This window comes from Mesocricetus auratus, unplaced genomic scaffold (assembly GCF_017639785.1).
Source record: "Mesocricetus auratus isolate SY011 unplaced genomic scaffold, BCM_Maur_2.0 Super-Scaffold_100009, whole genome shotgun sequence".
NCBI lineage: Eukaryota > Metazoa > Chordata > Mammalia > Rodentia > Cricetidae > Mesocricetus > Mesocricetus auratus.
The window spans coordinates 31,456,629-31,480,738 of NW_024429193.1; the positions used below are offsets into that span (position 1 = coordinate 31,456,629).

General features: G+C 38.3%; 1 protein-coding gene across 24 annotated transcripts in view; it reads right to left on the reverse strand.

Annotated features, from left to right (window-relative positions):
• Positions 1–24,110, reverse strand: part of Camk2d (calcium/calmodulin dependent protein kinase II delta) — a 249,204-nt gene that overhangs the window by 31,987 nt on the left and 193,107 nt on the right. For 4 of the 24 annotated variants that reach the window (XM_040751902.1, XM_040751879.1, XM_040751888.1 and 1 more), the window contains 9 exons: positions 22,060–22,154; positions 20,561–20,683; positions 19,507–19,590; positions 19,032–19,074; positions 15,686–15,723; positions 14,377–14,409; positions 11,841–11,900; positions 9,649–9,690; positions 7,046–7,094 (listed from right to left, as the gene is read on the reverse strand). In XM_040751902.1, the coding sequence (XP_040607836.1) occupies positions 7,046–7,094; positions 9,649–9,690; positions 11,841–11,900; positions 14,377–14,409; positions 15,686–15,723; positions 19,032–19,074; positions 19,507–19,590; positions 20,561–20,683; positions 22,060–22,154 (567 nt within the window). The remainder of the gene's footprint in view (positions 1–7,045; positions 7,095–9,648; positions 9,691–11,840; positions 11,901–14,376; positions 14,410–15,685; positions 15,724–19,031; positions 19,075–19,506; positions 19,591–20,560; positions 20,684–22,059; positions 22,155–24,110) is intronic. The other 20 variants (XM_040751883.1, XM_040751881.1, XM_040751897.1 and 17 more) reach the window with 12 other exon arrangements.

A 24,110-nucleotide genomic window follows, 5' to 3' on the forward strand; every position in this document is an offset into this window, starting at 1 on the left:
CTGGTAGATGGAATCTTAAAACACATCCACAGAGAATTCCCAGATTTCTGCAGACAACAAAATCTAAGCAGGCTCAAGGTCTCCATATAAAACAGGATAGTTTTAAACATAACCCATCTGTACCCATAATGTACTATAAGTCACCTCCAGATTATTTACAATACCTAACATGATGCAAAGTCAATCCTGTGCAAACACTTGATTTTGTTAGGTAGTTTTCAATCTGTGGTTTACAAACCCTTTGGCCTACTTCTACCTCCAAAAATATTTACATTACAATTTATTACAATTTATAGTTATGAAGTAGCATCAAAAGATGATTTTATGGTTAGGGTCACCATACCATGAGGAACCATATTAAAGGGTCTCAGCATTAGGAAGGTTGAGAAAGTCTGGTAAAGGATGATGATATCATGCATGTTCACCTTGATTATGTCTGATTTTTCTTGGCATCTTTTATTTTGGGATGGAGTTACCCTCACCCCCAGAAATTTTGATCCTTGGTTGAATTTTCAGATGAGGACAATGTGGGTGTGGTATCTGACTGTATATCTGTTTAGAATTCATGGATAATTTTATAAACTAGAGCTATATCATTTTGTGGTACACACCCCCACACACGCACACACACACCCCACCCCCAAACACACATTTTTTTCAGTACTGGAGGTTGAACATAAAGTCTCACACAGGCTGGGCAAGTGCTCTATTACTGAATTAAGTCCTCAGCCTTTCTATAGCTATTTAAAAAAATAATTACATTTTATCAAATATATTTCTAGAACCTCTAAGCCCATAGTTGTTTTTTGTTTTGTTTGTTTGTTATTTTTTTTGAGACAGGGTTTCTCTGTGACTTTGGAGGCCGTCTTGGAAGTAGCTCTTGTAGACTAGGCTGGTCTCGAACTCGCAGAGATCCACTTGCCTCTGCTTCCCGAATGCTGGGATTAAAGGCGTGCACCACCATCGCCTGGTTCTCGCCCATAGTTTATGAGTTCAGAATGAGTTTGTTTTTCTGTTACAGAAATGTAGTTCTTCCTACTTCTCTCTTTGTCTTAACCGGGTTGGGAGCAGTCTGGACTCTGCATTTTGTCCGAAGGGTTGCTAACACAAGCATGAGGCAGCCACTGATGAAGACTCAAGAGACAATTTTGACAGGAGGAAGCTGGTACTGAGCAAATCAGCGAGGCCATTCTGGTTTAGGTAAATTAGAAATGTGTTGAAAGGAGAAATGTCTAGAGGAAAGGAGAACGTTTGTGCACTGCAGGCTAGAACCAAGTTCTGCCTGAATCCTAAGTTTCTGGTCCATTAAGGATCTAAAGATTAGCAGGTACGTGCATACATGCAGACACATTCTTTTCTCTTAAAAACATCCAAAAGGAAATTGTGGGTTAGATATGAAAGAAATTATTGTATTTACTACAAGCTGTCTAAGACACATTAGGCTGATAGAAGGTGCAATCGCCACTACTTCTTGAACAAATGTGTTTCTTGACCTATGTGTCTTCTGGAAGTGGGACGTTCAAGCAAGAGAAGTCCTGAGTGATAAGCAGCACACAGGTGTGAAGAAGAGCAGCATCTGATCGTCTACCCCGAGAAGCCCCCAGCAGAAGGGAATATTTTCCTCAAGGCAACAGTCCACTTGGGTCACTGGGTCTAAGTACTTGGTGACCACACTATATAATAATGGACGGATTTAGAAGACGCATACATAAAACTCATCCCCCAAAAGATTGATAGGTTAGCTCAGGAGCTGACAAGAGGATGTTATCAGATACCAGATCCGAAGCAGGTGATAAGGATTCAGCATCTTTGTCTTTAACAGGGCCTCCTGGAAGCATCCTATATAGCTTCTTTACCATCACCTCAGGAAATGGAGAAAGGGTTGAGCAAGGATGTAGCCCTGTCCAGTTGAGCCCAGAACTAGCGATTTCTGCTTGGTGTGCTGAGTTGCACTGGGCTAGACCTGCAAGGTAGGTGGCATGCAGCAAGGGATCCAAGAGAGTAACTGCTGAGTGGTGAGCTGAAGTGGCATGCTGGAAACAGGATGAGTGACAGATGATAAGGACGCACAAAGCCCAGCTTCCATAGGCGACACGGCTTTGGCATGCTGGGAAAGAGTATCAGGTGGAACAATTAGGTGTGCTCATCAGGAAGGAGCTGACGTTGAGCAATGATGCTGGGTGGGTTAGGAGGTGGAGAGGCATTGTGGCATACAGCGACAGGCCCTGCAAACTGTGGCTACAGCCACAAACCAAAGGACAGTCTTCATATGCAGACAGTGCGGAAGCCCACCCCCATACCAGTAGAAAGGATCACTGTTAGATGTTCCAGTCACAAGTGAAAGGTTAATGGTGACACTGGTTGATAAAACTAGAAATTAATGTAAAGTTTGAAATGTATTCAAAATGCAAACAGCTAGTTCAACAATTTCTACCTAGTAGTTTAAGCTTTGAAGAGAGTCAGTTTTAGCAGGAGAAATTTTATTGTGCATTATGGTCCATGACCACTTCCTGTCTGTGGCAGTAACTGTCCTTTGCTATAATGCCATTACCTTCCAAACTGTGGCTAACTCTCCGTGACACCGAATAGCTGCTGAGCCTCCTGACACAGCATCAAAAATAATATCTGACTTCTGAATACAAGACAATATTAGGAAGTTGTGCAAAATGTCAGCACTAGAATGTGAGTACTCTGCCCTCTGCCCTTGGAGAAGGAAAACAGTGAACTCTGGGAGACTTGTAAGAAGATCACTACAGTAGGGAAGTCCTCAGGATGACTGCATGCTTGGATAGGAACACGGGGTTATATGTAACACTTTTGTTCTGTTCATCTTTGTTTTGTTTTGTGCCAGGCTCTTTCTGCATAGCTGAGGTTGACCTCCAACTAGGGATCCTACAACTTCAGCCTCCTGAGTGTTAGGATTATAGGAAGTATTATACTCACACTATTAACTGTATTTAAACAAAAACAAAACAAAACCCCCACAAACAAACAAAAGATTTTTGGCTTAATCATGGGGAGATCTTGCGTTTTCCTTGCTCATTGTTACCTATTTATTGAATTAAGAGAAATGGGCCTACCTTTCAGAAAAAAAGCTTTATGCACAACATACATGAGGTTTTTGCTCGCCATCTTTGATGTCTCTTGACCATGATTAGTTACAAGAGTTCAGGTGAAAAGAAGGCATTTAGTATTTGCTGAGTGAATTAAGAAATCCAGATAACCTACCCTACACAGTTCAAAAGTAACATGTAGCTGGGAGCCTGGGAGAACCCAGGCTACGAAGGGAAACGTAACAAGCAGACCTAAATGAAAACAGTCTTCTTCCAGTCCTGGCTTCTAGGATAAACTACATTCACTGCCTAAAATTTTCCACTCATCTATTTACTACTTCTGCTAGCTTTCTTACGCAAACAGCTGGTCTGGCAGTTAACATTCCAGCTAGCACCTAAGACCCTGGGAGATGAAACTGTGCTGTTGATATACTTAATTTCTTTCTTTGATTAGGCTCCCTGATGTGTGACCCACCCGTACTCTCTGCAGCAGAGAGAAGAGAAAAACTTGCAATTCCTGGGTAGCTGGTGAGGACCAGGCACTGGTATGGGAAGCTTGTGACATGGCATCAAGGGCCAAATGTAGGTGCTTCCAGATGTGTATCAGGGGAGAACAGGTGTTAGAACATAGGACTATGATAGGGAAATGTCTAGATGCCAAGTGTGGGGTTTTACCCAAGTAATAATGTTGTATACAACCTTGCTCATAAAGCATGGACAGTGGAAGGAATTAAAGGAATTTTCTACATGTGATATGGTCATGCACAAAGGACATAGTTTTGGTCAAATTATATAAGTGTCTTTATAAGTTCCTACATGGAGGATATCCATGTAACTTTGCCTTCTAACAGAGTAAAACAATAAACATACTTTCCACTAAACTACACAGTATGACAAATCCTGGAGTGAACAGAGCAAACTTATCTAAACGAATTAAGTAAATCAGGTCTTTCCTGGCGGAATTATTCAGTGACTTGAAATAAGGAGAAATTCCTGCAGAAGTAGATCACCAACAAAAAAAAACTCATCAAAATGAGGTCCAGTCTTTTGTCTTCTGCCTCCCTTACCTCTAGAATGATGCCTAGGTGATCTTCCAAAGTACCTTTTAATCTTAAAGGTTTCTAGATTCTGTCAATATTAAGAGAACTAGCTATCAAACAGCTGCACATGTTTTAGAGAGAAGGCAGTAAGGTCTAATGGGCCTATATCTATGACGCTGGCCATCTCTTCACTAGTAAAATCAAGCAGAAATATCATTTACTCATTAGGCTCCAGAATATAAATGAACCTCTATGTTCAGTTATCAAGTAGGCATTTCTTTTAATCTTATATTATAGTTTTTAATCTCAATGTTAATACACAATTTCTCTAATATTTGCTGTGTGCAAATTCAGGATAACTAAAAACAGTGCTTCAGTTTTTCAGATCCCTGAAGGAACCTTTGATTTGTTTGATTTTGACTTGCTTCTTTGAGACAGGTCTCACTATGTCCACTGGGGCTGATCTAGAACTTGTTTTGTAAGGACACTTGGCCTTGAACTCTGTATTTTTTTTGCCTCAGCATCTTAAGTGTTGGAATTACATAAGTGTGCTACTATGCCCAACTGAGAAACTCATATTAGATCTTGGTATTTACATAAATTAAAGTAAGTTAACCTGAGAAAATATTTAATACGCTAGTTGAATTCAGATGAGAAACATCACAAATTAAAGCCATTCTTATAATTACCAAGGTGTGAAAATGTCCTAGATGGATGAAGTACATATACGGGGCTGTTGGCATTCCCCTTATTATATTCAGTTATTTAAAGATTCAGTTTCTCTGATGGATAATGGATAGGTTTTCAGACACTTGATTAAAAATTGAGGCCAGGGGGCTGGAGAGATGGCTCAGAGGTTAAGAGCAATGACTGCTCTTCCAGAGGTCTTGAGTTCAATTCCCAGCAACCACATGGTGGCTGACAACCATCTACAATTCAATCTGGTGTATATGTAATAAATAAATAAATCTTTAAAAAAATTGAGGCCAGAGAATTGGGTGGAGACTAAGATCTAGTAGGCCTTAACAAAGGCTGAAAAGTGAACATATGAGAAAAACTATCTGGCAAAGGGGACAGCTGGAGAATACCCCTAGTTGAGGCCAACAAAACCCTGACACTTAATAGGCACAGAGCACCACAGAGTGCTTAAAGTGGCATGTAAAACATCCCTCCTCAAGCAGAGATTCTAGATGCTAGTGAGACATAGAATGCATGAAGTTGCATGTAGAAGTGCATGCTACAGAGCATGTGTGAAACAGACCAGGCTATGCAAGTGAGCCAGAAAGCTCACACAATGTGACATACAAACTCCCATCCGCAGTCAAGTAAGGCTGTTTGAGCTCTGAGCTCTCTCTCCCCTGGCCTATTTTCTTTGTTGGAAGTATATTCACCGCCCTCCTTCATAAAGTGTTTCTACTTCAGATGCAGCTGCCAATGCTCAATTCTTTGTTCTGGTACACAATAGCCTAGAACCTCTCTAGGAGTCCCACCAAGCACTTACATAAGCTGGTAACAAAATCATATAAAACATTTCATTTAGTTGAAGAGCCAATGATTCTAAAGCGTAAGATGATTTTCCCTGAAAAGCTAAATGGTGCATCTGTTTATTTGACTAACAAAATGTCTTTATCTAATACATTCATAAAATTACTTCTGCTCAAATCTTAGATCATTAGTTAAAGTGGGATGAATAGACTTAATAGTATCCTTGACATCGCTATCCAGTTTTGCACTCTAAGAAACAACCCTGTAGTAGAGGTAGGGCAGAGTACTAGTAATATAAAGAATACATGTTAACACTGTCAGTTAACCAAGAAAAAAAAAGGTCAATAGAGGTGACTGTCAAATATAGACTGCAGCCATTGTCGTTTCCTAAACAGTTCGTATTTCTCCTTGACCTGAGATTCCCTGGTCCTTCACTCTATGGCACAAGTACATGTTTTTTCTTCAGGACTTTAATGCCACCTAAAAAATTACAGCATTTAGTGACATTGGTGTGTAAGGTGTTTTGAGGTTAAGATTTAGAAAATTGGTGAGTAACATCTTTCAATTATTCAAAATATTTGTCCTTTAAATTTTTATTTCAAGTATCTTTATTGTTCTAATTCTTTTTGTCAGAATAAATTTCCAGTCAACCAGACTCCTGAAGGTGAAGCTGCAAATATTGAGCTACAACAAGAACATAAAACTGCACAAGAAATTGAAGCAAAATTAACACTTTAAAACCGGTCACATGGTCAACGAAAGTAGGGTAAGCAGGAATGCACATTGAGTGTGTTTCTGCAGAGATTTCAATAGCTAGAAAGCTCTGGCAGACAAAAATGAAACAGATGTCAGCAATATATTAAGAAACTGTATGAAATCTAGGTCAAAAGGCTTCCAAACAAAAAGCTTCGCTGGCATTCAATGGAATGCCATTCAATCAAAATTTAAAAAAATATACTAGCATATTTTCATAGCATGCCCTTTGACTACAATCTTGAACAAAGTCTTCTATACAAGGTTTAGTGATATACCAAAAGTTCCCATGTATTTTATGCTACTTTTTTGGGGGGCAGTTTGAGATAGCTTTGTAGCTTTGTAGACCAGGCTAGCTTCCAACCCACAGAGATCCACCAGCTTCTGCCTCCTGAGTGCTGGGATTAAAGCCATGCGCCACCACCGGCAGGCTATTAGACTGATGTGTTTAAAATCAGTCATCGTTAGCTGTGGTGTCAACAGCACGGTTGCACAGAGCACATTTTAAAATTTAAAACATATAAAATGTGAAAAACATTTGACATAGTCATAGCGGTTCATTATTCAGAATAATGTGTTCGTAAAACAAAAGTGAATTTCTTTTGGGGGAAAGCCTTCTTTGGAATCTAAATTCATCGGTCACTTGGAGCAATCAAGCTGCAATGGGTGTGGAGGTCTAAGTCAGGGCTTTTCCGTTTTTGGACTCAAGCCTACCTTTCACGTCTTCATCCTCAATTGTGGTGTTCGAGCTCTCAGTTGACTCCTGGCAAGATGGAAAGACAGTGTTAAACTGCACACAACAAAGTGCCGATTCTTCTGACAAACTTGGCTAGTGGTACATACATATCATACATACATATCATGCACATTTCTTCAGCAGGCTGTGAGCATATGCTGACATGCAAATGGACAAATACATCAAGTGATTTCTCGACAGAAACACGAGGTCATATGCTGCAAACATCTCAAAGGGAGTACTCTGGCCACCTGGTCACTGATGCCGGATAAATCCAGGTGATTTGTAGAAGTACAAGAAGCATGTAGTTTATTTAAAAATTGAGGAGGGTGAGTTCATGTTACAGTGCCTCAGACAGTGTGATTTTAGGATGAAAAAACGGAATATTTTAGGAGAATAAATGGAAACTTAGAATACATAGTTTTATCTTTAACAAACCAGTCAGCAAAGAGCACCTTTGTGCTGGCCACTGTGTCAAGCACAGAATTTGCAACTGTGTGTCTACCCTCTGTCTTTGCAGAGCAAAGGTATTTCCTCCATTTGATTCAGGAGCTGGGGCTATCCAGCTGAGCCCGACTGACTACAGCTGTCAGAAACTGCTTCCAGTTTATGTTTCAGGACACTGGAATCACAAAGAATAATTTATTTTTTAAGGTCAGTTGGACTTTTTTCATTCTTTTCTAACTCAGAAACGGTCACTCAAAAAGAAATCTCTTCCCACAATGAAAAGACAAAGTTCTCTGTAAAAGTATCAATTAAGCCGGGCGTTGGTGGCGCGCACCTTTAATCCCAACACTCGGGAGGCAGAGGCAGGTGGATCTCTGTGAGTTCGAGGCCAGCCTGGTCTACAAAGTGAGTTCCAGGACAGCCTCCAAAGCCACAGAGAAATGCTGTCTCGAAAAACCAAAAAAAAAAAAGTATCAATTAAGATGAAGAGTAGCAAGCACTCTTAGAAGTGCACTTCAGCTGCTGGTGGTAAGATACTCATTTTTTAAAACAGTTTCCTTAAAATGTACCAGTGAAATATTTTCTAGCAAAGACATGTCGCAGTGTTCGTAAGTATTCATTTTCCATTTGGAGTCATTAAAGATCAGAGCTGAAAATAATTGGGACCAAATTTGCAGTCAATAGTTGTATGTTCAGTAGTGAATGGAAAACAAGTTTTGGAAGATAGTAGTAGTAGTAGTAGTAGTAATAATAATAATAATAATAATAATATGTCAGTGTCAGTGTCCATTTATAGATTCAGTATTTTTGGAAAGTCATCTATTTATATAAATACCTTATATAATATTTAAGACAAAGAGATAAACTAGCTACTGTCCAGAGACTCCACACATATAAACCAAGGAAAAATAATCATGCATTTCTTTAATGTGATGTGGCATACAGAATTAAACTCAAAATGAAGGTTAAACCCATGCACTTAAAAACAAATGAATTCATGTAAGCAATAAATACCATGCAGCAACTCTTACAAATGACAGAGCTAGAATTACGGTTGTGTCCGCTCCAGCTGCTATGCCTGGTTTTTCATTTGGTAGTGTCATTAATGAGATTGTTCTCATATGTGCTGTCCCTGACTACCTCACATCTTTTCTGGGACCTAGAACATCTCCAGTGCCATGACATTAATGTACTTTTCGCATTAAGACCACAGGGCACATTTTTTTCAATATGGATTGGTGAAATATTGAACCAGAGATGAAACATATTTCCTGATCTTTCAACATTGTTGATTAGAGGAAGGAAGAGACCTTAGAAAAGTCATGCAATCTTTCCTCCCCTTAGATATGATAGTTCATAACAAATTATAAGCTGGATATAGAATACATTTAGAAAACGTCTCCTTTAATCCTCCAGACATGTGTGCAAGTGTTGGTATGAACATGGTATACACATAATTTATAATAGGTGGAACATAGTAGTCTTCATTCAGCATAACACTTTAGTATCTGTTACTATAATTCATATAGATAGAGAATAAACATAGTAACAAGAAATGGAACCCCCAATTTTCTTCAGGTTCATGGCAAACAGTAACACCACCAGCAAAACCTTCAGTTACAGGAGCATAAAAACAAGCAAACAACAACAGCCACAACAAAACCACTGTGACAACAGAACAGAAGACACATGAAAAGCTAAAAAACAACACTAAGTTTTAGGGTGAAAAAAACCAAAGTCATTATTTTTGAAGACAATGGAAAGGTAGCAAGAAGTTCTGAAATTTCATGCTGTATGTGTCTGTCACACAATGCACAGACAGTCACAGAGAAATAAAAAGACCACAAGGAATTGCCTAAGGTACAGTCATCTCACAGAGTAAATGTTGAACCTGACCCATGTCTTTTTTTTATTCGCTAGAGATCACTGATTTCTCTCTAAGGCCATCATCCACTTTGATCTGAAAGAAGTCTATGTACAATTCTAGACTAATTAGGCCCCAAAGAACATGTGATGATGACGAGAGGGACAATTTTTTTCTTTCCCACTTGAGATAATGAATTGGTTTTGCACAGGGCGTTTGATGAGATGTGTAATCTTATCAAAGCAAATGGTGTTGATTCTTTCTGAATACCTTGTTTCCGTCAGGGTTGTGGATTACAGTAGTTTGGGGCTCCTGAGTGAGAACAAAATAGAGAAAGAAATAGTTCGCATTGGTAAGTACATTCTTACTAGTCTGTGGGACAGGGCAGAGAGAGCTGACAGACAAGACTAAATAGTGACCAAGCTAAAGCCATGTCAAGGGCTGTCAACAGCTGACAGGATCTCTGAGGAGGCCTCCCTGGCAAGGCCATGAGATCACACACCTCCCTACCCAGAAGCAGCATGCAAAAGACCTTATTCCTGACAGATGAATGAACAGGCAGGGCTTTGCAGTTTGGAGACCTAAAGAGGCACCTGCTGTTTCACTAGGCCCTATGCCAGGCAGAGCTGTCCTTCCTTCTGTACTGAATACGCTACTGCTATCTGTCTCACAAAAATTGGCCAAGAACACCATAGACAGAAATACTTGAGAAGACATCAAATTCTTTGTGAAGATATTTCTTTTTCAGCTGTAGTGCCTTGGGACTGGACTCTGATGTTATTGTAATCAACACAGTTGAACACCCTCGGAGAATCCTGAAACACTGGACCACACTTAAAAAAAAAGTAAAAAAAACCAAACAAACCAAAAATCTACAAAACTGTCCAAAAGAATACATTTCAAAGCTCATGAAACAAATTCCAAAGAATACTTAAAAAGCTTATTTAAATACTTTAGAACTGATCATAAAATATTATCATTAGAAACACTGTGGATATATCCTATACGAATCACATGGAAATGAAAATTTCTACTTTATAAACTTCATATACAGAATAGTAAACTGTTCGGTAATCTTTCTCCATGAAGAAACTATTATTTTCATGTAGCTCACATAGCTTGCTATGAGAAATATTCTTAAGTGGAAAATAATATTCAAACACTGATGTGAAAAAAGATAGCCTGAGTGTGCCCACAGCAACAACATGCTTGCTGCGTCCATTAATGGGTACGTTAGCCCCTGTGAGTGGCTGTTTCATGACCAGCCTTCTCCGCAGGAATGTTGCCAAGGGAAAAGCCTGCAATGCAAACTTAGAAAAGCACAACTGTTGCTTCTTTTCTTCTCTTCCGTTGCTTGATCTGGGACACTGGTTTACTAGTACATAACCTAACATCTTTTTTGGCCCTTTTTTTCTTACCCATTTCTAAAGAAAACATTTTTTTTCCTTCTAGGGCTAGGGCTTGAACCCTAGGTTTTTTTCTAAGTTAAGAAAATGTCCTACCACTAAGTTATACTCTCAGTCCTGAAAATCCTCTATATTGATAAGAATTTTCCTTCAAATGTTTTAAAATTGAATCTATTACTAGTTAACCCAGTCACATTCATGCCTAACATTTTTCTTTAGTCAATGACAATAAGAGTCTGGGAAGAGTAATGAATAAAAATAATTTCTGGGAATCATAAGTCAAATAATTAAAACATTTGAAGAAAATCTTATACAATCCCTTTTACTAAACGTCAGTATTCAGATTTAAAATTTTAACACTATTCCAATGTGTAGAATCAACTGACTCAGTTGTTAACTATATATATTTGATTGAAGTGGACAAAGCTGTCGCTGATGGTTTATATTTCTGTGCTATACACTCTCATTCTATGGAAGAAAGTGAAACAGTGCCAATTTAATTGGAAACACAATGAACAAAAAGCTTTGACTTATGCAGTGCCTCTTTATCTCAGAAAGTGAAGTCTTGCAAAGCCTTTCAGTAAGAGCGAAATGGGAACTCTGAATAAGGTCTACTTTTTATGTCATCTTGCAAGAATCCTGTTAGCTCTCCTTGATGTCAACATTTTCTTGGCAGAAAGAGAGACCATTGTTTACAGGATCAGTAGCAATCATCACCAGAAGAGCTAAGAGTAACTGAAGTGCATTCCACTGCGTTTCCAAGCCAGCATGCAAGAATTCCAACTGCGGAGAAAAGCATGATGTTCCACAATGAAATGAGGAGTCTCGTGTTAGAAGCACATTGCTTGACAACTATCTCAAGAAAAGGAAAACAATCCAAGTAATAAATTTTTTCTGTCTTTGAAAAGAAAACAAAAACAAAAATAACAACAAAAAACAAAACACCCTAACAACAAATGAAGTATTGATACATAGATATTGATTTAGTGAAAGCAAACGAGAGAAACAACAGCAAACAGTGCAGAACTTAAGAAGGGTATAAGAATCCAGGTATACCAGCGCCGGGGTAGGAATATTTTCTTTGGGGCTGGTTACCACGTTGGCTTTGTTGTTTATCTGTGGATATGCAGAAAATAGAAACAGAGATGCCTTAATCTTCTTGGTAGCCAATGTCTACAGGTAGCATGTCTACATGGGAATACAGACATGAGATTAAAGAGCCACTGGAGGTTGGAAGAGCACATCTAGTCCCTGAAGGTCACATGCAGCCTGGGGCCCTTTGATGCAAGAATGAGATCAGCTGTGGCTGATTTTGGTGTGCCGTTTCCGCCGAGTGGCTTCAGTGAGACCAAACCAAGCTGCAGAGTCTGATGAGGCTGTAGCCATTTTCAGACTCTTCAAGTAAGATCATGTTTCCAAGTAGTCACTGCTATGAACACATTCCTTTATTATCTCTTTTTGTGTGTGTGTGTCTTTTCATTTTATTCTTGAACCTGAAGTCACACACAGACCATCTTTCCCTGGGGAGCTATCATTACTTTTTTTTTTTTTTTACTAGATATCTAATTAAAATCTGCCTCTCGTGACACAATTCGGACATTAAAGTGTTTTATTGAAAATGATAAGTTTGGGTCTCCTTTAGAAATACATCTTCTCTGATTAAGTGGGAGAAATCCAACTGTGTTCTGTAGCTTAAGTGTGAAAGGTTTCTTGTCCACAGTCACCTGAGAAAGAGTTCAGCAGCTTGCGATGTTCAATTATTCTTGTCTAGTGGGACTAAACCCTTTTGACAACACAGGTGAGTTTATCCTTAAAGGAGATATGATTACTACCATGGGAGCCATGTTGTGAAAGAAGCTCATGGGGCCAATAAACATGGTAATGGCTACAGAAAAGATTCTATGTAGACATGCAGGAGTTTGAAACTCTATTGAGTTTGAGAGTAAAGAACAAAAAACTAACATGTAATAATCAGCATTATTTTAGACCCATGCATAGCATATCATTGTGGTTATCAAACAGAAACTTAAATTCACATTCATTCTTACATATAAAGTTATTCAGGAATTTATATTGGATACTCTTTTCTAAAGGGATACATCCATAGTTTTAATATGAATGTAAATATACCTGTGAGCTTAAATAGGGACATGGACTGCATATCAAATGCTTATTTACAAATGATTGCTCTAAGAGGACTGAAAGGAACAGAAATTTACTCTGGTATATGCTCGGCTTTTGTTTTCATTTACCTTTGTGGGATTGTTGGTATGAACACTATTTAATAAGTTACAACACCGTGCTCTATGATATGCAGGGAGAAAGTGTTAAAAATTCCCTTTAACTAGATAACTTATTAAAGGTTAGTCCACCAACCTGTATTTTAAAAATAGTTGTGGAATTTTTTCTTTAAATCAATTGAACATCAAATGTGTGCAGCAGCCAAGAAGAGAAAGGAGATAAGGATCTAAGGGGGCCCTGCTACATAGGGATCAGAATGTGTGCATGTGTTACCAGCTGCATTAGACATTAGAGGGATGGCCACAGGTAGCTTTCCATTTAGGAAGAGTGCTTGATGAAGCTTAGCCACTATTTGTCCAGTCAAGAGGACACTCATGTGTAAGGTGCTGCAAGTACTTAACATATGTAGGGTTTATCAATGGATATAAACGAGAGAGAAATATTCTGCAACACCATTTTTCTTGTTTTGAAAGGAGATAGAATTTTTTCCTAGGTGAAGAACTGCCTTATTTTAGTGAAAATGTGACTCATTTGTATCTAAATGTACACAAACTTATCAGCCAAAGTGCATGACTACGCCAATTGTGGTCCACATTCATACATGAACAACACACACACACAACCACCACGTTTTGGTGTGCGTGTATATATATCATTAATTCAAAATTATAAGTTAATTCTAGGTAAAAGCCAGAAGAACTAACTTTCAAAGAGTCAGTTATCAAGCACCATATTCAACTATAGTTGTTGCTTAAATGCACATGTGAATTTATGTACATTAAATTATGGAAGCAATGTATTTTCCTTGTTTGAAACCTGAATGCAGTCAGATATTTAAATGATACAGCATTACTCTCAGGTGGCGTGAACAAGGTGTTGTATCTATTCAGCTAATACATACTCCTTTCAAAGAAGCTTAGCTAGAATGGGCCCATGCTGAAATCACTTTCACATTATTTGCAAAGTCATGGCAAGTATATTAAGTTACATCTGAATTAATTTAGTGATAATCAATTAAGAAATAACCCCGCAGCATTTTCTTCCTTTACGAGTAAACATTCATCATGTCCTAGCTTCTTTATTTTCAAAGAGAAAATCGGGCTTTGATCTCACAGATGGTCACTTTGTAACAGCACATGGATAAGGGCTCAATCTCTTATTTAACTGGAAAATTCTACCACAGAAAAACAATGTAATGTGAAAGCGGAGGAGCATGTTATGAGTGCTGATTAGCGCTGGCCCATGATGCTCTTACACTTGTTCTATTTCCGTTAACTCAGGTAAATGAGACTTTCATTTCTATGTGTGTATTTCTCCCAGTAGGAGAAATCTAGCAGACACAGATCCTCACCATCATCTGAACACTCGAACTGGACTTCCTTTTCTGAATTGACCAGTCAAAGAGAAAGGAAGAGAAAACAAGAATGTGACCAAAGCATGGAATACATAATAATCTTGTTGTCAAAGAGGTGGAGTTGGCTGGAGGGAAACTACTCTCAAAGGGGTTTTGTATCAGGATAACAGTGAGAATTGCTCTCGACTGGACCTGTGAGCTCTCCATTACCGGGCAGTACAGAAAACCCAGAAGGAAATGTTTGGAAACGTGAAAACACCCATTTTCACCAGTGTCACACTGTGGAAAGGACAGACATCACTGTCATTATTGGATCCTATAATTAGTGAAATAAGCAGATGGAAGATACATTTAGCTTGAAGAATGAGAAATGGTCACCTCGCAAGCACAGGGCATAGTGACCTCAGAGCTGGAAATTCTCAAGTCACACACAAACAGTTGGTGAGGCATTGACTCCATATGAATTAGAAAGCAACCCACAAACAATTTTCTGTGTTACATTTTTCAATATGAACTGGCCACCTGATTGGGTCCAGTTCAATGATTAGAGTATTAATTAATTCCCAATAGTGTTGACCTGTGGAGGGATGTATGCATCTGTCATTGGAAAAGAAAGAAAATGATTAACAAGATATTTAGGTGATATTCTGGAAAGATAAATATTATTATGCAAATAGGAGGTTATGCTCTATTAAAGCTATTATCAGTAGAAAGAAAATTGTATTATAGTGGTTAGAAATCCAAGAAAGTAAAAATATTTTGTTGCCATCTTTCTTGGAAGGTTTTCCTAGTATCATCTGTACAGGATAGGGACCCTGCATACATCTCTAATCCTTACGAATGAAACACAAGGAAGTTAAGGACTTAAAAAAAAACTTCCCAAATAAGGCACTTAGTCAATAGTGTCTTGATTTCTCAGACTGACTGAGTCTGGTCCCAGGTCTTGATAGGCTTCAAGAGCATGTCATAATAACTCAGAAAAGCATTCTGTGTTTGCAGATTCTTAGGTCACCAGGGTGGCTTGGTACTACTACAGGGAAGTAGTGAGGACTTAGACATTCAGTTTATATAGGAGGTATGTTAAAATATTATTTTTCATAGTTAATATTTAACCTAGTGAAAGAATTGAATGTTGGTCAGCATAAATGGTAATCCTGTTTGTGCATTAAACTATCTCATGCTTCAGTCTGCACCCTCTTTTGGGAACAGTAAAGTATAGATGCTCTGCTGACTTGGGATTTGCAGGTAATATTTAAACTCCCCAGCATATGAAAGTAAGAGACAGTATGAGAGCTGCTTAACTTACCTTTACTCCATCCGGTTTCTTCAACAAACTCTTGGCTGCTGCAAAAGAAGAGTAAAATCTCTTCAGCGAGTTATCCACAAACATACAGTGAGATGACAAAAAGCTAGCATCTCCTGCCACCTTGGCTGAGTTATGACCAGCATACACCAAACCATCAAGATCAGACTGATGAACAAGAGCTTACAGGACTCTGAAATACAGTATCACTTTTCTGGTTTTACCACAGCAAATTTAGAAATAAATTCTTACATAGTTCATGGCATGAAATTAAACACTTTTCCAGCTGTGTATTAGACTTTATGTCACTGTTGGTCCTGAAAAGGATACTGGAACTTTCACTGGACCATCTTTCATAATCCAGAAAGTTGGTTTCAGTCTCTGGACACCAGTGGACAGACACATTACATATTCATTCAAATTACGTCTGGTGACCATGTCAGTTCTGCCACTGAAGCCCCTCTTTCCAGGGGGTTCATTCACAAAAATTTGCTCTGGCTAAACAATATCTTCTCTATATTTTTGAAATCAGACACATTCAGATGGAATGAAAATACAAGTATCTGCATAAAATCAAATGGTACCGTATTGACCAGGAGCAAATTTTTAAAATGCTTAGCAAATGGTAATAACAAAAATGCGTCCTGTATTCGTTTAGACTTCAAAATCAGAACACAAAAGCTTCCTAAACAAAGGTCTTTGAAAAATTAAAAACCATAACATCTGCAACAAGATCTAAAAACTAAATGAAATCTTTAAGGTGTGGGTTCTTACAGAAAACTTGGTTTTTCCAGGGCACGTAAGAAATTGCTTGTATTATTAACACAGTTCTCAGTCTATTAAAACTAAAAAGCATCCTTTTAAAAATGTGTACATACACAATGAACAGCCACTATAACTACAAGGATAATTAGTAGTACACTGGTGTAGAACACTCATAGATACGGAGGACAAAGTACAGCGTTCCATTTAATGTTAATAGACACAGTCAATTATGCACACATAGCGTGATGTTTGAAGTGAACCACCTAGCTGCAATGAAACTACATGAACATTTCCTTTACTGAAACTTCTTTGGTATATGATGTTATTTTAGTTTCCAATTTGGCAACATTTTGAATTTACTTAAACAGACACAAACATTAATTTTATCTGGTTCTTGGCAACAAAGCTACTAATTTTTTATCGATAGAGATTGCTATTCAATAGTTGCCTTAGTATGGTTTGCCTGTAGTTAAACAGGAACACTAATGAACCCCTGTGGTAGTTAATGGGCTAGAAAACAAGCAGAATAATTTGAATTGCAAGAGCAAGCAAAAAGAAGACAATGATCTGGGGTAATAAGCGGTCTGGCTTGGGAGATGCAGAGCCATCCCTTGTGTGACTACTACCTTACCTCACAAGAAATACATTCCACATTCAGGGAGAAAAGAAAAAGTAAAAACAACTTTATAACCACATACTTCTGGATATATTACTTTAAAGAGGATATTTGGCAATGAACAGAATGAATAAAATACTCAAAACTAAAGTGCAACTACAAGATGTAATGAGAAGATATAACTGAGTCTCATGTTACTCAGCTGATTTAGAAATTATGGGTGAAAATGTTTGTTTTTCATGCAAAAACATTCAGAGACATTACCAAATCCACGTATTAGTCATGGTTTTTTAGTTTACAGAATGATGAAATAGCACATGAGATAAAGTAAAGCATCTAAATGGGTATAAACATCATTAATAAAGACCAAATTTACACTTAGCAATGCATTTAAGATGTCAACAGAATATATAATATCAAGTCTGGAAAATCTTTGAAAACGTAGTTCTTTAGCAATATATACTATATATAAGTCCACATTTCTATTGATTCACCGTGTACTGGACCACAGTGAAATATCTATTTAGTTTAAGGTCATATATATTGGTTACTGCTTAATGAACTGGCATTGAGCTCACCCACATAAATGTCAATCACGTTAGTCAGGTATTAACAAAACAAGTAACTTGACAAAGGTAGTGGCGTGACTTATTAGACCAAACACATCGGACAGAACACGTAACAGCTGGGCGGCACTGCACCTGAATGTGCCAGCTTGTTGCTTCCCAGCCTAATGTTTCATATTGTTTCTAAGTGGGAAGGAGGGCTGGCCTGCCAAGCTAATAGAGGTCTAAGCAATAACTAGAAACTGGTTGAAGAATGTCTGACACTTAGATGACAATGGTTGCCTGATTACCACTTTAAATTCCTGGCTAGGCAGAATAAAGCCAGAACACGCCACTGAATGCTGTATGTCACTATGCAAAAGCAAAAGTAGCATTATTTTTGACAACTGTTCGAAGACTAACATCTAAACTATAAGGTTGTTTTGTTTTTTTTTTTAACATGGTCTCACTGTGTACCTTGGTTGGCCTATGTAGAGCAAGCTGGCCTTGAAATCACAGAGTTCCTCCTTCCTCTGCCTTCTGAGTGCTGGGATTAATGACATGCACCATCTGATGACCTGTCCCCATATTATAAGTTTATCAAATGTAGTTTAGCTGCTGCTTCAGTCCACTCCATAATAAATCTGGTTAGCACTTAACGTCATTTGACTTTTGAATGCCTATTACTTCTATCAACGAAGGCCCCAAAACTTAAAAATAATTATCTGGAGGCAATACACATGTTGTCTCCATTCTGGAGAATCACGTTTAAGAAAAGAAACATCTTGGCTGAATTTAATTCATATGTAAGTTTTTTTTTCTTTTTCCCTACTATACCCTGCATGCTATCATGGAACACTATTAATGGATAATATCCCCATGTGCCCATGTGGTAGATCCTCTACACTTCCTCATTAGACAGGGTTAGCCCTGTAATTAGTCTTAAAGAATGTGAAGACATTACTACCTTAGTTCAAGATGAATTAGGCTTACGAAAATGGGATTCCACAAGATGCCTCATTTTAAATCTTATTATAATTCTTTATGGTAATCAGGAAAAAAAGCACTCTTGTGGTTATTTATGAAACATCAGTCTATAATAAATTCCAGGTTTGAAATGCTCAGCTTTAAAATGAGACATTCTTATTATACTTGTATGACCCCAGCATTTGACAAGTGGATGTTCAGTCTGCATGGAGTCCTACAGACAGCCACAGGAGTATAAGGACTCTCTCTCTCTCTCTCTCTCTCTCTCTCTCTCTCTCTCTCTCTCTCTCTCTCTCTGTATGTATGTATGTATGTGTATAGTGTTGTGTGTGATAACTATTTGTAGTTACTAGACCTTCTAAATTTCCTTAAAGACACACTTACACAAAGACTAGATAAGGACTGAGGACAAAGAGCAGAGTTCAAATGTGTGTACCTGAAAAATTTCTCGTAGCCAGCATAGTTGTCAAGATGGCACCCTATCAAGGAAATAAGAGAACAAGATCATAATCGCCTCTATAAATCTCTGACCTAAAAATATGCAACAGGAACGGACGAACCTCCTGGTTTTATTTTCTGATAGGGGACTTTAGATAGTTTGCTTTGTTTGTTGTTGTTGTTTCCTGAGAGCCCTAGCCTGTGGCTCTCAGGACGCTGGGACAGCTCTAACTGCCTGAGCCAGATTTAGATCATCACACTACACAGCTGCTTCCTCTGAGGAGAGAAACCACAGTGCACACTGCCACATCCAGCCCTCTTTTCAGCCCCAGCTTGACAATGGAGCACCCTCAGTTTCCATCAGACACAGGAGGACTGACTATTGAAATCTGTAAGAGTAATAGTAACAGCTTACAGTATGTTTCTTATCACCTCACCAAATCAACCCCCCTCGACAATGACAACTTTCTTACCTTCAGTTTCCGTCTAGCATTGAATTTCTTCAAGCAGTCTACAGTCTCCTGCCTGTGCATCATGGAAGCCACGGTGGAGCGTTGCTAGAAGAGGAGGGGAAAGAGTGACGTGAGGATATGTAAAAAATACCAAGGATATGAAAGAGTCTCATCCAATCGGAGCCTGCTTGCATAGAGTCGACTCCTAAGCATCCACCTGTCAAAGTTACCTACAAAAAAGCAGGATTTTATAAAGACTATATTTTGGGGGGTGTCAGGTTTTGAGACAGGGTTTCTCTGTGGCTTTGGAGGATGTCCTAGAACTAGCTCTTGTAGACCAGGCTGGTCTCGAACACAGAGATCCGCCTGCTTCTACCTCCTGAGTACTGGGATTAAAAGCAAACGCCACCACAGCCCATCTTGTATAAAGACTCTCAGGGATGGATCTCAAACACTGATTAGTAGAGGGTACAGAAATGAAGACCACTAACCGCTCGGATCATCATTTCAGTAAGCATTTCATCATATTTCTCTGAGAACAACTTCTTTTTACTCAGCATTGTGTCATTACCTAAATGTTTGATTCTCAATTTTAGGAATTTAGAGTTTTTAGATCCCCTTACAATTTCCTTTCTTTTTCCTTAGAGCTTTTACAAGACATTCAGATTATTGTAGCCACCCTGTCTCTCCTAAAACTACCTCTAGCTTTTAAACCTCACATATTTCTAAAGATGCTTAATGATAAGTAATTAGACTATGGAACTTTTTTTCCTGGTTGGATGCAGAAAGCCTTGGTATCATTTTCTTATTCCCTGTTCATGGGTTTTACCAATAATTGGCATGTGAAATACTCATCCTGTTACTTCAGACAGTACCTGTTTAGCCATTCGCACAATTTTGAGTTTGTTATAGGCAATGGTGGCTTTCACTATTATAAAATTCATTTCTTAAATACCTTGAGTCAAAAATGCATTAAACTTCATCTTTTTTCCCCAAGATTATTTGAAATCTATGAAAAACGACTGAGAGTTTATCTTTCAGCTTGCCTCCTGGGGCACATGGGAAAGTGACTTACACAGATCCATGGGTGTTTCAGGGCCTCAGAGGCCGTGATGCGCTTGGCAGGATTGATGGTAAGCATTTTGTTGATGAGGTCTTTGGCTTCAGGAGTCACTGTGTCCCATTCTGGTGATGGAAACTTCCAAGATAGAAATGAGAAAAAATTTGCAAAAAGAGACACACAAAGAAAGCATGTTGGTACACGTATATAATCCCAACACAGGAAGGCAGAGGATCAGGACTGCTAGGCAATCCTTAGCTATACTGCAAGCTCAAGGATAACCTGGTATGCAAGATCTCCTGTCTACAAAAACAACAATGGTGCGCATGCACACACACACACACACACACACACACACACACACACACAGAGTCAAATAGAAAAAAGTCAGACATATTCCCCATTTCTGTAAGCAGTGAACTGCTTCATGAAATTTCACATTGTACTAAAAAAAATAGTTCAGTTCATATCAACGGCTAGTGCTACAAAGCTGGTCATGTTTAGTTTCAGTTTAATTCACTGGCTTCGACATTGGCATATCTGAAATATTATTGTGTGAATTTATAAAACACTTAACTAGATATAATGCTAGCAAGATAGCCATGATCATAAGTGGATGCCCCATGTACAGCCTGGAGAAAGAAATTATCTTAAACTGTCATATCTCTCATTCTACCCAACAAGAAACCATTTCTTATCATATTGTGATTTGAAGAAGGGTAGATTGTACATGACAATTGGCTGAACAGTGGCTATACCAAGAAGCAGATCCAGTGGATTTCCCAAAGCCAAATTTGCAACCAAAAAAAGCTGTGGTCGCTGTTTGGTCATTTGAGGCTAATTAGATCTACCACAGCTTCTTGAATGCCAGGAAACCATTACATCTGAGAAGTATGCTCAGAAAATGGATGAAAGACACCAAAAACTGCAGTATGTACAGCTACCAAACTCTTTATGACAACTCCCCCCACACACATATTGCAGTGTTTCAAAATTTGAATGAACTCAGGCTATGGGGCGTTAACACATCTGTTTCAGCCACCTGACCTCTCCCAAACTGACCACACATCTTCAAGCATCTAAAAATACTTCTACAACCAACAGGATGCCCATAATGCTTTCCAAAAACTCACTGACTCCTGAAGCACGAATTTTGCACAATAGAAATCAACTTATTTCTCACTGTCAAAAATATTGCTTGTAATAGTTCCTATTTTTATTAATAACGGTGTATTAGAGTTTTAGTTAATGACTTAAAATTCACGGACTGAAATTGTAAACCTTTTACACCAATCCAATGCTTATCATAATTGTTTTTGGCAATCTTCCTTGCACCTAAGTATATTGTGTACTATATATAATGCTCTTCATGTGTTAAGAGATACTTGTCTCACATCAGTTGCTAAATGTCAGAATGTAAAATTATTATTTAAAAAATAAGAACAACAACCCCTGCCCTTGACAGCAAATCAGCCAACCCTCATCCGAAGGCAATATGCATACTTAGTACATACATCATAAGCTCCAGCTTTGATCTGCTGATACAGTCTATGCTGGTCTTCATCCCAGAAGGGCGGGTACCCCACCAGCAAGATGTAGAGGATGACACCTGAGGAGATCATAACAGACAATGAGCCAAATGACAGAGGGAAGTGCACCGGGATGACTTCTGAGAGACACACTGTGACCTTTTCTGAAGTCTCCCCTCGCTATACGGTGACTCCTCTTACTCCCTCCCAAGTGCTCCACTCTGACACTTTGTCAGTCTACTACATGGAACAAAGTATCATAAAGAGGCAGGCAGGGTTACACCTAAAGATGGAATAATCCTCTCATTTTGGAAGATTTTTTTGTCTCTCTGAAGTCTTTTCCATATAGGTTCTATATAGGTTGATGCTTAACTTTCTATTATCTATTTCTTATTGCCTGACAATGAGGACCTTTGTTGAATGTGCCATCCTGGTTACAAATTCATGCTCCAAATAACCAGTCCCTATTTTATATATGGGTAATATATAAAAAGATATGACCATTTTCTCTTTAATAATCTTGAGTTTTCAATACTAGGAGGATTTTCTATCAAATAGCTAGACCTCACTAAAGAGGCATATATTATAGGAAAAGGAAAATGAAGAGGAGGGTGAAATTGCATGCAAAATCCAAAGTCATCAGCACATAGTTGTAATAACAATTGGAGATTTATTGAAAACTATGTAATTAAACACATTGTTGTTACACAGAGGGCACTGGTTCCAGGATCACCCCACAGGTACCAAAGTCTGTGCATGCTCAGGTCCATTTAATGGAATTGTGGAATTCTATACAAATAATCTGTCCAGAAATCTCCCCAGAAAAAAATCACACAACATCTCATGATTTAGTTATTTAACATAGATAAAGGGGTTTCTACAGAAAATATACTTTTGATATAAAAGTACAAATATTAGAAATAAAAATGCTTTAGACTTGAAGACAGAAAATAAAGTACTATTGAGTAACAGGTGAAATGGTTAATGCTTCTTTAAAGTATTCTGTAAGCTTCTTTGGATTTGCTCATTAGAGTACAAAGGCTTCTGAATTATGCTTCCTTATAGTTCTGTTCTCTGAAGATAAAGTATGGCTAGCATAGTCGTAGCATCATAAAGTTTCTTCATAAGTAATGTTTATTACATGTGTTCAATGCATTTCTTCATTTAATCCTATATAGTGGGGTATGTTACTAAGAGCATTTTAAAGATAAAAGCAAGGGGATTAAGACGTTGAGTTACTAGCAGGCTTGCCTATGGTAGCACTTCCAAAATTCCCTGCAGGTACTTTTCCTCCATGGTAGGTCCTCCCACCTCCGATAACCTTATCAAGACAGCTCCCCCCATACATGCAGGCCTATTCACCAGGTGATTCCAGCTCTTGTTAAGTGGACAATTAGCATGAACACTACAATGAAGATTTCAGGGGTGCTCATGTGATCTCCAAATACCAGGTATCTCTCATGACCCAGGTGGCCTTTGCTAATCCACTGCCTGGGTGTTTTACTAGATGGTATTCTAATTCTGTCTCGTGTTTTAAAACCTGAAAAACCTTTCCCCATTACTCAATTATCCCAAGGTCCAGTCCATATAGAAAGAGCTGAGTAATGGTCCATTTCATTTGACTTATATCAACCTGTAGAATTAACCTGTTTAGAAATCACTCATATACTCTTAAGCATTTCCCCTATTTCAGAATTATTCTTAGATTTTACCAACATAAACCATTGGATTTAATTTTTTTGGTGTGTATTTTAATCCAGTGTGCTATTTTCTTAACAATCCTGTAAATGTTCTATCATCTCGGGCAGATGGAAACGAAGTTGCCTTCTGGGTCTTGTGAACACAAAACCAGAACTTTTTCTTTCATTCTATAATGACAAGATACTCCTGTACTTTCCCTGACAAGATGTGGAATCAGCTAGTACTACAAGGTGATCGGAGGACAAACAGTATACTAAGAGTAAAGCTGGTCACATATGTGCACACTGTGGAGAGACAAATACACGGAAAATGAGTGAAGAGAGATACGGTGATGG